The 16,613-nt window shown below is 38.1% G+C and overlaps 1 protein-coding gene across 3 annotated transcripts in view; it reads left to right on the plus strand.

The window, feature by feature from the left end:
* BORCS6 (BLOC-1 related complex subunit 6) overlaps positions 1–16,613 on the plus strand; it is a 230,074-nt gene that overhangs the window by 110,409 nt on the left and 103,052 nt on the right. For all 3 annotated transcript variants that reach the window (XM_068386632.1, XM_068386617.1, XM_068386625.1), the window contains 2 exons: positions 4,151–4,307; positions 7,601–7,770. In XM_068386632.1, the coding sequence (XP_068242733.1) occupies positions 4,151–4,307; positions 7,601–7,770 (327 nt within the window). The remainder of the gene's footprint in view (positions 1–4,150; positions 4,308–7,600; positions 7,771–16,613) is intronic.

Below are 16,613 nucleotides of genomic sequence, written 5' to 3' on the forward strand. Positions count from 1 at the left end.
GAAAAAGGAGAAGTCGTCGTCAAAGGTGAAACATGAACAGTCAGTCACTGTTTCTGACACAGGTTCAAGTTCAGATCTGATTATACCGATATCAGTCATGTTCGAATTAGAAACGTTCGCAACAAAATATCCAATGGAACAATAGGAAATGTTCAAAAACAGCCTGGAAAACGTACAAAAACTCCTGAGATAATGGTAGCTGTCTCATTAAATGGAAAACGAGTGGAGATGGAAGTAGACACTGGTACAACAGTTCCTTTGATATCAAAACGAATGTATCATAGTCATCTAAAGAAGCATGTGGAGCTAAAACCTAGCAATATGGTTCTAAAAACAATCACTGGAGAAAGCGTACCATTAATAGGAATATGTTATGTTAACGTTCAGTATCAGGGCCCAAGGGTTATAATTACCACTCTACGTTGTGCACAGTGATGGACCAGCACTATTCGGAAGGGACTGGTTAGCGCATATTCGATTAGACTGGGAGGCATTGTGTGTCAATAACATTGTAACAAGCAGAACTGATTCATTTGATGAATATCCTCCAGAGTTACAAAGAATTCTTAGAAAACATGAGGCAGTTTTCAAATCTGAACTGGGAAAAGCGGTAAATTTTAAAGCTGAAATGCGCGTCAAACCTGAAACAAAACCGGTGTTCTTCAAAGCAAGGCCAGTTCCATATGCAATTTGAGATGAAGTGAAGGAGGCAATTCTTAAAGAGGAACGGCAGGGAATCCTGGAACGTGTCGAATACAGTGATTCGGCCGCTCCCATTGTTCCTGTCAAGAAAACTGATGAATTAATCAGGGTTTATGGGGACTTTAAAGTCACAGTGAATAAGTACCTTGAAAATTCAGAATATCCAATGCCACGTATTGATGATCTATACCCTAAGTTGAATTGAGGCGTGATGTTTACGAAAGTAGACTTGTCAAACGCATGTAAACAGATAGAAGTGGCAGAGGAATCACGAAAGTATCTGACAATTAATACCCACCTGGGTTTGTTCCGCTATACTCGATTACCATTCAGAGTATCTTGCGCACCTCAACTATTTCAATCAATGATGAACAGGGTCCTACAAGGAGTAGCATGTGCATGCAATATGGATGATATCAGCGTGACTGGCCGTAATGATCAAGAACATTTTCAGACTCTTGATGATGTATTACAAAGGCTTGAAGATAATGGTGTCCGTTGTAACCTGCCTAAGTGTGCCTTTCTCAGACCATCCATGAAATGGCTGAGTTTTTTGGTAGACAAGGAAGGCCTGAGAATAGATGAGGAAACCACAGCAGCTGTTAGAGACGCGCCACGCCCAACAAATAGAGCAAAAATGCAGTCATTCTTAGGACTCGTCAATCATTACCGCCAATATGCACCGAACTTTTCTTCCATAGCTGCACCTTTATCTGAACTTTTCAAGAAGGATCGGAAATGGAGTTGGTCATCAGAATGCGAAGAAGCGTTCACCAAAGTTGTAGAATTATTAACTAAAGACTGTGGTGTTTTGGTTCATTATGATCCTAAAAAGCCAGAGTCACTAGCAGTTGATGCATCCCCAAAAGGGCTCGGAGCTGTTCTTTCACATCTAACGGAAGATAGTGAACGACCCATAGCATATGCATCTCACACATTAATAAAAACTGAGGCGAATTATTCCCAATTGGAAAGGGAAAGACTAGCAATCATTTTTGGGATCCACAGATTTCATCAGTATCTATATGGACATAAATTCATACTGATCACGGATAATAAACCGCTGAGTTTCATCTTCAGTTCGAAAGAAGGCATTCCCATATTGGCTGCTGCGAGAATACAAAGATGGGCGATCTAACTTGCTGCATACGATTATGACATTCAGATTCGTAAGTCAGAACAAAACTGTAATGCAGATGCATTGTCAAGGCCTCCGTTACCAGTAGAAGGTTGTGCAGAAGAATCTATATATTGGACATCTGAAGCAACTGAACTCAACATTGCGCAAATTAAAGCACTTTCGATTTTGGCAAAATATATTGCTAGAGAGGTGAGACATGACCCTGTGCTGTCAAAAGTATTGCTATTTACCACTATGGGATGGCCAGATGCAGCAGATATCAGTAACGATCTCAAACCATTCTATATCCGTCGTGAGGAGATCACAGTAGAAGATGGTTGTTTGCTCTGGGGAGTTTGTATTATTGTTCCTAAAAAGTTTCAGGGACAGGTCCCTAACTAATTACATAGTTGTCATCCAGGGATTGCGAGAATGAAAGGATTAGCAAGAATGCATGTGTGGTGGTCCAACATTGATCAAGACATAGAACGAACAGTGCAGTCGTATTATGCATGTCAAGAAACGCAATCAGTTCCGCTTGTATCTCAAAGAAATCCGTGGAAATGGCCAACGGGATCATGGAAAAAAGTCCATATTGATTTTGCTGACCCTTTCTTAGGCTAAATGTGGTTCATAATGGTGGACGCATATTCAAAGTGGCCAGGGGTCTGTCATATGAGGTCAACTTGCAGTACGCAGACAATAGAGGTGATCAGAAAGATCTTCGCACAACATGGAGTTTGTGATGAACTTATCTCCGACAATGGGCCACAGTTTACTTCAGCTGAGTTCCGTGCTTTTACTGAAAGCAATGGGATCAAACATATCTTCTCTGCGCCATATCATCCAAGTACAAATGAACAAACAGAACGCTTTGTAAAAACATGCAAGACTGCATTCAATTATGGCATGAAAGCAAAGACAGTTCGTTAAATAAAAAACTTTGTGATTTTCTCCTCAAGTACCGCACAACCCCGCATACCACTACCAAGCGTACACTGGCAGAATTGATGGGTAGACGGTTGAAAACATGTCTTGTCCTACTGCATCCAAATACATCAGAAAGAATTCAAAAGCAATCATCTGGTGACTTATTCAAGAAACCAACGAGATTAGTTACAATTGGAGATACCATATTAACTAGGGACTATCGAAATAGAAAAGAAACGTGGATTTCAGGGATTGTGACTGAACATTTGAGTCCATGTTCCTATCATGTTGCCGTGGGCGACATCATCTGGAAAAGACATATTGACCAACTACGTTGAGTTGACGGATCGGCAGTTGAAATGTCAGTGGATGCATCACAGTTCAATGTGTGTGGTGAGGACAGTAAACATAAAGCTGAAGGGGGTAAAACCCCTGGAGCAATCACTGAACGGTCAGATAGTGTAAAAATGCATGCTGGAACGGGGGTTAGTAAATCAGCAGTGGGTAGGCCTGTTATATTTAAATGTACCCAGCAGCCAGGATCCTCCAACAACTAGTCCTATTGGAAGTTCTGAGCTCAGTGCAGTTTTAACAGATATATCTGTGTCAGACACTACTACTATGCCAAGGAGATCTACAAGAACTAAGAAGGTACCAAATTATTTGAAAGACTTATGTAAAGCACTGTATTCGGAAATATGTGAAATAGGCACAAACTGGTCAAGCCATCAGATCAAATGCCTAAAACGTTAATTTTAGTTATTTTATGTGGAAGACATTTTGTTGTTTTATTTACATTATTTTACTACTTAGTGTTTATTGTTTTATTCAAGTTGTTTTATTACTTGGTGATTGTTATCAATGTTTTAAGTTAGCCTTTTCTAAGTTGTCAAGCAATAGTTATTAGCGTGGAGGGAAAAGTTAATATTTTAATTTAGTCTGTTCTACGTTGATATTGTTAATATTTTAAGCTGGTCTATTTTGTCTCATATTTCAGAAGCAATAGCTACTTGTACAAAGGGAAGAGTATTGTGTATGTTTACCACTAAGCCTAATCATATAGGACAGGTATTTGTGGTAATTGACCAGGGTGTAACTCAAGTAGTGTACTAATTGGTATATTAACTTACAAGTTAAGCTGTGTAAGTCAGTTAAGCAGTATATGTCAGTTGGCAAATAAATGTACATAAGTGAAGACCTGTTCCTTGTTCTCTCCCAGCCTTAATACATAAAACTACCAAAACTGCTCACGTACCTGGATGCTTACTAAAAAGGTGGAAAGGAAGACTTTTGCGGGATATATCTGGGGATGACTGCTAGCACAGATAAGGCTATCATATGTAATGGGTTTTTATCTTTAAGCACAGTATTTTAGTTACAAATTTTTCAAATATCTAGGAACGACCATGGAGTCTTCAAGTAGGAAGGTGTAGTCCAGATCAAGCCGAATCAGCTTTGCAAGGTTCTGGAGTGGTGACGCGACATGGAGATATTATATCGTATGTAGCTGATGATCTTCATACAAAAATTAAGCTTGCTAGTCCTGTTTCTAAAAGTAAGTTCTTACTTAAGCACTTTTTGAATGATATATAATTGTATTGATATATGGTATGCTTTTGCAGAAGGATTGTGTTTCATATTACAGTATACTATACTGTACAGTACTGTGCTATATAAGATCATGGCCAAAATTCCATAAATTTTATCAATTAAAAGCTGCTTCATTACAGTGGTCAAGCTATTGTATGATTATGCGATATTTGTTATAGCTGGTTGTTTCACTAAAGTTTCCTTCCTTTTAACTTACCCTAACTTTGTTGTCTACAAAATTCCAGATAGTATCTTTTTTAACAAGTAAAAGGAACATCTAGTTTGTAGCTATGTGAATGTGCTTAGATTTCTCGAGTTACAAGTAGCAAACTCCATAATTTTTAATATTTTTGTCGGAATTTTACCCTAGCAGAGGTATCATGAGCGGCATTAAGAGTCCAATACTATGGAAGAGGATTATTAGTTTGCAGCTTGGTAGTCTTTGGACTGTCTGTTTGTCATCTACATTATCCAACTCACAAACAAAGAACATTGCATTTGTTGAGAAATTTTTCCTCAGATACCTCATCTTGCTACCTGGCATGTGTTTGAATATTTCATGGTACTGTACCTATACATCTTCCAGTAGTGCCTCATTACAACTTACCTTAAACATCTTCCAATGACACCTCATGGCTTAATCTCTTGATTAATATGGGGGAATTGGATCTCTGTCTCTTATAGGGTTGTTGTTCCTGATAGGCAAAGGATGGGTGATACACGAGTAAATGACGGATATGGTTCTACAGCCCTTTTCCTTTTATGTGGGATCACTGGTTGTACTTGCAAATTAGAAAAATCTCAGGATTTCAGGATTAGACTTAAATGTTGATCTATTGTTTCCTCTAGTATCTGGAAAAGAATTTTCCAATCAAGTCAGTGGTAAGTTTATCTCATACACTCTCGAGTGTTTTGTTAGAATTCTTGAAATGGTGGTCCTTACTCTGCCTGTGGGCATGAATTGTTAGCAGCGCATTCAGCTATCACATTACTGTGGGACTCATTCTTGTTGGAGTGCGTTTAGGCGGAGCACTGGGCTCTGCCTGTGCATTCTTTTTTTGTGCCCTAATAGGCCTATGCTTCTCTTTACCTGTTTAGGGTGCACAGGTTTTTGTGGATTTGCAGATGGAGGGATAGATTTACACTTGCACTAGGCCAATACAACCAATCTTTTTGATCTTTTGGCATTTTAACTCCTTGTGAAGGTCTAGAAGTGTTGATGTTTTATCATGGGAAGCATTAATAACTTCTTATCTAGGGGAAAAATTACAATTTGGGTCTTCAGGCATTACTGTTAGGTCCAACTCACTGTGAGATCTCACTGAGGAATTATATAACTTCAAAAGTTCAAGGAGTTGGAGATATCATGGTGTGAGGACTGAGTAGGAGTGTCATTAGATGGTAATTGATCTTCATTAACAAGAAAAATCTGCATCAATGAGGAGAAATCTCCTTGTTCTCCTACATCTAAAATAAAACCTTTTCCCTCGAGCTGAGGACTCTCGCTGGTGGGGATGGTGATCTGTTAAGACTTACAAGCTCTGGAGACATAGTGATTCTTGTAATGGATCCTGCTCTGATGGGTTAATTGCCAAAGCTAGAAGGTCTTAATCCTTTTGAGTATTCTCCATCTCACTAAGTATAATCAGCAATAACTCTTCTACAAATTCCTGTTTGAACAAGTGGCTGGCATCCCTTGTTATAGGCGTCTCTGTAAACTCCAATACTGAAGGGATGGACAGGGAAAATTCAGGTCTTATTAGAGAAGATTTTTGCTTCTTGTCATCTTTGGAGGAAAAAGCAGAGGGGAAACGATCCCCTTTTGCTTTCTTTTTACATGGCTGCTGAACTTGTCCCATTGGGAAAATGACCATTCACTGCTAAGGGGAGGATATAAAACACCTTTTACCTCAACATGCAAGACATAAAGGATGGGGATCCAACTCCACTCATCTCATGAAGGTGCCATAAGGACAGCCTTCAAGGGCAAGGAGGGTTCTCATACATACTTGAAAAACACTCATGATCACAAGAGCTAAAAAGGAAAAGCACAGCGTGGACAGCAGTTGAGCCATCGTCCATTCATCACAGTGACATAGTGAAGTGTGAAATGAGCCACAGGCTCTTATGTGCCTACCCAGTGCAAGTAGAAACAGAGGGCAACCATACAATGTTGACAGACCCACAGGATTTCCTTAATTTTGGTCGAAGCAAAAGCAGCAATAGCCTGTAACCTATATATATAACGCGGATTTGTATTTGCATGTGAACAACTATTATTTCAACACTCACCTAATGTTCACCTATTTCCCCCTTTCTACCCACTATTTATTGATGTCAAGAGGTTAATTATATCTTCCCTTTATGAAATTTGATGCATTTGCACATCAGTATTGTTTGCCATAGAGCACCACAGAGGGCATTGTTAAGCCAATAACATAGTAGGGAGGTAGGCAATTTGAGAGAGGGGCAGAGATTTGATTTCACTCCTTTCATGTTGGAAAGGAGGTTGGAAAGTGGTGGCTTTGATAGGAAAGTAATAAGCTTTATTATGAATATTCTACTGTTCATCATAGTAAACTCTATATTTTAGTTTTACTCTGAATCTCATAAAATGTTCTAAGTTTGAATATCATATATCGTAACCTTATTTTGATGGTTGCAAGTTCATTTAAAGGTCAAACTGTTATTTTTCTCTGAATTTGATAACATCTGCTTTAGGAATTAGTGATTATTTTTCCCAATCATACTAAAGAAAAAATTATTCTAGGTCACATATCAATATACTGTACTATTAAAATCCTTGATTTTTTCATTGAAGTTATAAGTCATGCTATAATGATAGGATGTATGTCAATTGCATTATGCAATGTTTTTATCAAGTACTAGTATCAGTTTGTAAGAAAAAATACAGTTGGAATTTGGTTATTAGGACTCTTGCTATAATGTCATGTTATGGATACTTTCTTATAATACAATATGCCCTGTGATGTACACTATTGGTGGAACTGAAAGTCTCATGAAGTATCCCTTTTGATCCATGAAGCATATTAGTTTCTGCTACTTTTAACCTTATCATTTTGATTTCTGTCCACTTGACTGACCCATTTCTTTAACTGTCTTTCCTCAATTTCCATCTATTGTTTCAAAGCAAGTTATTATTATTGTTATTATTATAATGATTATTATTAATATTGTTATCATCATCATCATCATTATTATTATTATTATTATTATTATTATTATTATTCATTTTAGCCTCATTCCCTGGATCAAGAAGCTCTACTCCAAGCCTGTTACGAACAGCTCTTGCTCCACAAATACCACCTATAGATCCAACCATTATCAATGACATTGAAGCTCATGCAAGACACATAGCTACATCAGTAGATACTCTCATTGAAAATCTCACTGGCACTCTACTCAGCGTAAGTGTTCTGTTCCTGATTTTAATTTTTGTAATATTTTGTTTTACCCAATTTTGGTTGCTGACTAAATGAACCAATTCCTGCAGTGTACTGTAGCCATCACTGAAGTGTTTGCATCATGCCATCCACTCTAGCTGTACTCACGTCTAAATCCTCTTCTTTACCTCAATACCACTTCCTTCTTCTGTCTGGCTGTTCAACCTCCTTTATCTTTTACTTCATAATACTGTACAACTGCAAGGTTTGCCTCTTATTGTACTGTCAAATACAAATGTCCTGTCATTTCCGTTACCCCAGTGTAACTCCAATATCTATAGATTTTAGAATTTCAGTTGTAGAAAACTTGCATATTTCTGCCAACAGATGGTGCACAGTGAAAAGTTTGGTTGTTTGGGCGGAGGACGAAGGGAGAGTGAGTACTTGTTTTGGCTGTAAGGGGTGTGATGGTGGGACAAACTAGAAAAATTATATATGAACTTAAGTTCAATATAATTTCATACGTTCCTGATTTTAGCATTATAATGATTGTAATTTGTAATTATTTGGTATATTTTTTGTGTTATTTGCCACATCATTATTGCAAAAAACTTCTTGGTAAAATTATAGGTTTTATAATTGGTTTGCAATGTAAAACTGGCTTGCAGTGTATTTTGTCCAGACTGAAATTTTTTTGAAAAACACAAGCTAAGATCACACACACACACACACACACACACACACACACACACACACACACACACACACACACACACACACTCTCTCTCTCTCTCTCTCTCTCTCTCTCTCTCTCTCTCACACAAACTGGAATTGAAAAGATACATCACTCAATGTTGTTTACATACAAAATAGTAAATACATGAAATAGATTTCTGCAGTATTTAATAGTTAACACAGTAAAAGATTCAAGAATAGGTTAGACAAGATCATAAAAACTCTCTAAATGTTTAACCTAATTTGCTCTAACCAAGACCAAATGAACTCTTTGGTTGAACCAAAAACTCTACGAGACATCCCAAATCCTTGTAATAACTCTCTCTCTCATCTCTCTCTCTCTCTCTCTCTCTCTCTCTCTCTCTCTCTCTTTTGTGGGGAGGTTTTTTTTTTCCAACCTAGTAGGTTTAACCTTGCAGCTAAAATCAGCTCTGAGCATCTAGACTAGGACCGGACCATTAATAACTCTTCTACATTTTCATATTTCTATTTTTTCTCTTTCTCAACCCTTCTAACCAAACTCAACTTTCATTCTCTCCTCGCTTAAATAAAGAAAGCAAAAAAAAAAAGAAAAAACATTATATATTTAGATACAATGGTTATATATAACTAGCCCATACATAGAGACATTAAAGAGCTGGCAGCTACCTGATGCGTCGGAGCAGAGGCTTTGGAACCTCTAAAAACAACCTAGGATCTTGCTCACATGTTTCCAGAGTCTGGGATGGAGGAATCCCAGGGTGACGGGACGCAAGAATGGAATAGTGCTATTAGTGCCCCACAAAGCACATTCCTTACGTGTAATAGCTGACCACATAGCAAAATAGGCTCAACTGCTTATGAGGCTGATGTAGCTTTTGTTTTTTGTTGGAGTCCTGGCCAACTAAAAAACCCAGTTCCTGCTTCTTTGTAATACTCAGTAGTACCTAAGAGTCTGGCTGTTCTTAGGTGTTCAGAAATCCCAGTAATTGCTAGCCTTCCGCTGTCAATCCTGGCGAGAAATCAAGATTCTGCCTTGTGCTGCTTAGTTAGGAACTGCAGCCCGTTAGTGACAGACCAACTTTGAGGAGACTTAACTGTTGGTTTGGAAGCACTTAGGGGAGGTTAGGGACTGAAAAGATGGAAAGTCACCCAGGATTAAGAGGATGCGGTAGCAATTGGGTAAGTATCAGCCCGCCCCCCTTTTTTTTACCCTAGAGGTCACAAAGTTAATAATTATAAAAGTTATTAGCCGAGATTCCCAGAGACGCATTAGGCAATATCACAGAGAAATTAAAAATGAGTGAGAAACTGAAGTTGAAGCACAAATGGGCCAAATGCCAAATAAACAAATGGTGCGTCGACTTCAAATAAGGGTGTGCTGCAAACCTGCACAATAATAGTGTATGCCTGTTCTGTCAGTAGGAACATGAAGTAGAAAAATTGAAAGATGAAAACCAAGAACTAGAAAAAATTGATAAGATCATGTCCAAGTTCCAACAATTAGAAATAAGGAACAAAGAAGTCATAGAGGATGTGGTAGAAAATGAAATTAGTATCCAAGAAATACAAAAATATGGTAAAATCAATTACAGAACCGAGAGAGGAAATTACCAACAAAAGCAGAGTTAATGAAACCTACTCAGGGAAAGGTAACTAAGGCCAAGAAGACTAAACAACAGCCTAGAAATGTAACTACTTCCAAAAACAGATTTGCCCCTCTAGCAGAGGAAGAGGGAGATGAGGCATTGTTAATTGAAGAGACTGTAGTAAAGGACCGAAGGGATTGCTTTGGCCTCAAAAAGAGGAGAAAGGTTAGGTCCTATCCAGGTGGCAACGCACAGAAGATAGAAGTGTAATAGGGTCCCGAATTATGCAAGAATTTGGTTGATAAATGGGCCCGCATAAATGGAAAATCGCATATTTCGAAACACTTAACAGGAATACCTGTAATTCCATTAGAGCAGGGGTCGGGTAACAGTTTTGGTTGTTACCCCAAAATAATTTGTAATAAAATTAATTTACCCCTTACTATGAAGTACTCTGGGGGAGGAACCAATTTACTTATAGAATTAGTGCCTTATAAACGCACACAATATTTATATTGGAATAATGTTTGTTTATTTCTTCTTATCATTGGGAAGTAAAAGTCTGTCTTTTAGCATTACATAGGCCACAAGAAAAATGATTGACTATCATGTCTTTCAAAATCATACAAAAACAAAATAGGAAAATTTTATCTAATCTACTATTATGGGGAAAATGTTTCTGGCATAAGAATGGCACACAAATAAAACTAATGAAAAATTATTGAAAACTTGAATATTTTACTATCAGCTCCCTCAGGCTTTGGAAAAATGTTACTGTTTCATCTTTGATACAATAATCTTCAGGATCCAACCAGGTCCTGTATTTTGTTTTTAAATTTACAAGGGTGGACAAATCTTGTTCGCAAAGGTAGGTTGTTGTAAAAGGTGGCAGCATTTTAGTTGGTTCCAATTGTGCAGTTTTATAAGCCTTTACCATTTTTGCCATATAAAAATTTGAGAGGTCCTCCTTGGTCTCAAATTCCATGCGAGTTTTACTGTTGGAATGAAGTTCAATTACCTCTTCTGCTAACCCTTCAGGCAGATCAACCAGTTCACATTCGACAGTATGAGAATCAAGTTCTGGAAAGTAGTCACAGAATCTATTCTTAAGTTTTGGCAGGTGCTTTGTGACCAACTCCTTAACACTAATAATGCAGTTATAACTTCAAAAACTGACAGGTTTGGAAAGACCGCAGTCTTAATGGCATTTACTTTCTAGTTCCAATATTGAAGCTTTGTTACAAATTCTGATTTTTTTCCTTGCTAAGATGAGAGAGATTAGCTTTCCTTGCAATACCTTATTCAGCACATTTACATGTAGAAAATGTTAGCAATTGTACAAGAAGAGCTAGCCAGGTAAGTTTTCTGAACTTGTCTGCAAGATTATTTCTGATCAGTCAGATACTTTTTAAATTCGGTTTTAAGAACCCACACTCAATTTTTTTTTACTACGATACAAAACATATGCTGCTAGAATACTAGACTCATTTTACAAGTTGAATATATTATATATAGATTATAAACAATTATAATACATAGAGGAAGTGCTAATTTCTGATATCAAATAATATAAAAACTGATATTTCTCTATTTCCCTGGTTTTGAAGATCTTGGGTTCCTCAATGCATTCTTTCTCCAATTTTCATATATGTTCACCCATTACCCCCCAAATTTTCTAAATTACCCCATTTGGGGTAATTTACCCCGGTTCCCCGACCACTGCATTAGAGCCATGGCAAACAGAAACTTGCCTATTCAAATGCCTTTACCACCCATTTTCATTTCTTTCTTGGTACTATACTGTATTTTTTCCCATACTAAATTGTTCTTATAAGTAGACAAAAGATTTAAATGTTTTAAGTTTTAATAACTTGAAATATGTTAGAATTACAACCAGGAAGGGTGTAAATACTGTATATTTCCCCGTGTAACACAACCTAAAATTAGTAGTAATTTTAAAAAGTTTAAGTCATATCTGTTGTACAGTAACAGACAACTGGCAAATAGCAAAACCAGTGCTGTATAGACTAGCCTTTGTTGTACCATTGAAAATCCAAAATTGACGAAATCAAGGCGATTTTATATCATGCGTTTCCTAACCACGCCAAAATCGGAATCCGTTGTTTTGTTTACGTTCATCTATAATCATAGTGAAGAAACGAGCGCCTTTAACACATCTGTGTTTAAGTTACTTTTTGCAGCAACAGCTATCTTACCAAGTATTTATTATATGACGATTTTGTTATTAACAATGTTGTTTTACTTAATGTTTCATAGAACTTTGAAATAAATGAAATGAATGCGATTTATATAATGTTTTTTTCCTAAACACACCACCTAAAATGAAAACCTTCCGTTTGTTTACTGTACACTCCCTAGTCGATCATAATGAAGAAACGAATGCATTAAAACAAATGATCAAGGTGATAACTAATGATATTAAGAGCTTTTAGTAAATATGTTATTACAAACATTTTAATTACTGTATCCATATAAATTCCATTATAGGTAGCAAAACAGGAAAACCATATTTGTGTGCCTTTAATCAACAATAGCAAACTGCCCCTAATGACATTACTGTATGATAATTTACGATAATTCTAAACTGTTACGAAAGCTAATTGTCCATTCCATATCCAAAATGCTTTTCCTAACTTCAGTTATAAGTCAACTTGTACCCACCTTAATTATGGAACTATCTGCAAAAAGAAAAAAGAAAAAGAGGAGAAAGTACTAGGCCGGTTTTTAAAGTCATCGAACAATTAGGTTTCCACTATAACATTCGATGTGACAGAGATGGTGCGAGATTGGAGAAAGTAAGGAAAATTTGAATCATGATTGTTTTTCATTATAACTTAAACTTTGTGAAGCAACAAAGATTTCATTTGTTAGAGAGATAGAGAGAGGTAAGAAATGAGAGGTAGCGAAAGGTAGCCTATCGAGAGAGAGAGAGAGAGAGAGAGAGAGAGAGAGAGAGTTTTAAATGTACTAAGCAAAAATATGATAGGTTATAACACATTGATGCTTATGTAATATTAACTGTATAGATGTTTTGGATAAGTTATGAGATGGTATAAACAATACTTTGTTATTGTATTTGTACGCATATATTCTTGAGAGCAGCAGCTAGACATCAGCTGATCTGATCACAGCCAAAAGTAAAACAAAAAGAAGTCAGCAATACTTGATTTTTAAAACACACCCAAAATTTAAAACAAAAGTATATGTTTTCTTAAAGCACAATTAACCATTTAAATAGTAGCAATTTTCTAGAATAAAATTGTTTCTAAAAATAGTGGTTTGCTGACGAAATCGGATGCCATATTTTAAGCTACGATTGAAATGGAATTATACACGGTATAATTTTTTAGTTTCGTATTTAATTGACATTTTAAGAAAACGGATTTTGGTTTCTTCATCTATATGTAAGTATTGTATAACACACACAGAGAGAGAGAAAGAGAGAGAGAGAGAGAGAGAGAGAGAGAGAGAGAGAGAATCAGCTGTTGTAATCGAATGCTGTGATTTTGTTTCTTGTTCCACCTGAAGCGAGGAATTGATCACCACAACTAACAATAGTCATGTTAATTTCATTCTTAAACTCAGGTTGCCATATGTGAACTAATATTTGGTTTCTTACATACACACACACATACAGAGAGAGAGAGAGAGAGAGAGAGAGAGAGAGAATGAGAATGAGAATGTTCAAGGTTTTCACACATAGGCTGGGTTCGTTTATCAGCAGCGAATAGCCTAAATTTCGGTAACAAGTTGGCAATATTTTGTCATATTCTAAAAAGTATAGATTTGCTTTACAAAGATTTGTTTTGTATAGTTCATGGTATAAATATAAAAACCTCTCTCTGAGAGAGAGAGAGAGAGAGAGAGAGAGAGAGAGAGAGATATGATGCCAGAAAACCTCAAATCGATCATTCTCATTCTCATTCTCTCTCTCTCTCTCTCTCTCTCTCTCTCTCGCAGAGAGAGGTTTTTATATTTATACCATGAACTATACAAAACAAATCTTTGTAAAGCAAATCTATACTTTTTAGAATATGACAAAATATTGCCAACTTGTTACCGAAATTTAGGCTATTCGCTGCTGATAAACGAACCCAGCCTATGTGTGAAAACCTTGAACACCTACAGGGAAAAATAAAGTTTTCAATATTAAACTTACCCGATGATCATATAGCTGCAACTCTGTTGCTCGACAGAAAAAACCTACGGGCGGAATACAGTGAACCTTCGCTACTTCGCGGTTCGACCATCGCGGATTCACCACTTCGCGGATTTTTTCCATAACCCATATATACAGTATACAGTAATATATATATATATATATATATGTATGCATGTATTTATGTATATATGTATATATATATATATATATATATATAATATATATATATATATATATATATATATATATATATCTAAAGTAGGAAGATGTGATGTAGTTCTAAGGGAAAAGTATGGGAAATATGTCTGGGTAATAAGCAAAGCTCTACCTCCAGTTTGTTTCTACATTATGATCAGAGATAAATGTAAACAAAACATTGGTTGCCATTTTTTATCGTGCTTTTTAGCAGGTTTAGGAAATGCATGATATAAAATCACCTTTAATATTTGTGCCTGTTTTAGTTTAGGGTACTGTAGTACATGCATTATGTGTTCTGTACATTAAAGGGTAGTTTGTTAACAGTACTACGTACAAGGGAAGGTTTTAAAAGTCTGAATATACATGTTGAATAAATAGGTAAATATGGTGTCACTACTTCGCGGATTTTCACCTATCGTGGCCGCGACTGGAACCTATCTACCGCGATAAACGAGGATTCACTGTACGCCAGCGATCGCTATACAGGTGGGGGTGTACATCAACAGCGCCATCTGTCAAGTAGGTACTCAAGTACTCGATGTCAACAAAGAACCAATTTTTCCTCTGTCGTGCCAATGGCAGGACCTACTAAATACGCCGTCCCTAACTGGATTTGTTTTCAGAACGATTTGGTGAAGTACACTATTCCAGTTTTGAGCTTTCGCTATGCAGGGGTTTTATCTTCATTTCAAAACTTGAATTCGTTTTCGATAGGAGCAATCCGTTGCCGTGCGTGAGCTACCACAAGCTGCCGTGTTTTGACACGGTGTGTCAGCCTCCGCAACCCACTGTGGTTACCGCCACTCACCCGCAGCAGACTAGTCAGTCAGGAGTTGAGGCTTCCCCACACAGCTTTGGTTGTTGCCAGCTCACAGACTGTCAAGCAGTTGCATGACGTTGCCTTCTGGTCTGCTACTAATGCACCAGTGCTGTATGTCCTCACGCACCTGTTGTGGTTGACAGTTCAGTTTTTGACAGTTCACAGACTGTCAAGCAGTTACATAACGTTGCCTTCTGGTCTGCTGCTTTTGCACCAGTGAGACCCTCACTGAGATAACCTAGCTTTTCTAGGACATGGTTCCTGTAGATGAGAAAGTGCTGTTCTCCCTCCTTCTGATATTCCTTTGAGGACTCTGTCATTTGGAGAGGAGCCTTAAGCTGCTTAGCCTCCTATGGACTTTAATTAAAGCATAACAAGGCTTCCAGGGATGGTAAATGGTTCCGCTTCAGTCGCTAACCCCGTCTGTTGCCACACCTGCTCCCATAGACCCTAATGGGCTTTGTTGCAAGACATGCAGTCCAAGCTTGTGTCCTTGTTAGAGGTTTTTCTTTACGGAGAAGAACCTTCTAGCCAACAACCTTCCTACCGGTTGGTTGTACGCCCTGTTGACGCTGAGGTATCCTACTCACGTCCGCCAGTTGAGATGGTTCCTACAACGGTGCGACCCAGTGTGGGTTGCCAGTCGCATGTTGACGTTAAGCGACTCTCGGAGGTGGTTGTGGACGTTCAGTGTGTCACTAGGAAGACGTTCAACAACCAGCAGAGATGACTTGTTGTGACGCAGTGCGGCAACCTCAGCAACCCTGTAGGGGGTTGACTGCACAACCCAGACAGTCTACACAGTTTCGGGTTGACGCTGTACTTCCTCGCGTCCCCATGGTTGACAGTTCACAGACTGTGCAGCAGTACCATGATATTGTGTCCGGCTCCGTCACGCATCCACCAGTGCGACCGGATTCAGCGAGTCAGACGTTGCCCACTCCGTTGCCGTTTCCTCATCAGTTTCGGATGAGGAACCCTCTGATGAGGACATTGCTGAACAAGACGATCAACCCCCAGCCCTGCTATCCATCCAGAAGATGCTGAAGAAGGAACACTGCCCTGTCAGGCTGTGGATGAGTCTGGTTAGGACACTGTCATCCGTGGTTCAATTTGTGTCACTTGGAAGACTACACCTCCGTCCTCTTCTGTATCATCTAGCTTTTCACTGGAAAAGGACTAGACGCTAGAAGCGGTCTCGATCCCGGTTTCCGGAAAGATAAAGTCTGGTCTGACTTGGTGAAAGGACTTTATCAACCTTTGAAAGGGTCTTCCCCTGACTGTTCAGACTCCCAACCACGTTCTCTTCTCGGACGCATCGGACGTAGGCTGGGGTGCGACATTAGGCGGTAGGGATTGCTCG

This window comes from Palaemon carinicauda, chromosome 1 (assembly GCF_036898095.1).
Source record: "Palaemon carinicauda isolate YSFRI2023 chromosome 1, ASM3689809v2, whole genome shotgun sequence".
Lineage (NCBI taxonomy): Eukaryota > Metazoa > Arthropoda > Malacostraca > Decapoda > Palaemonidae > Palaemon > Palaemon carinicauda.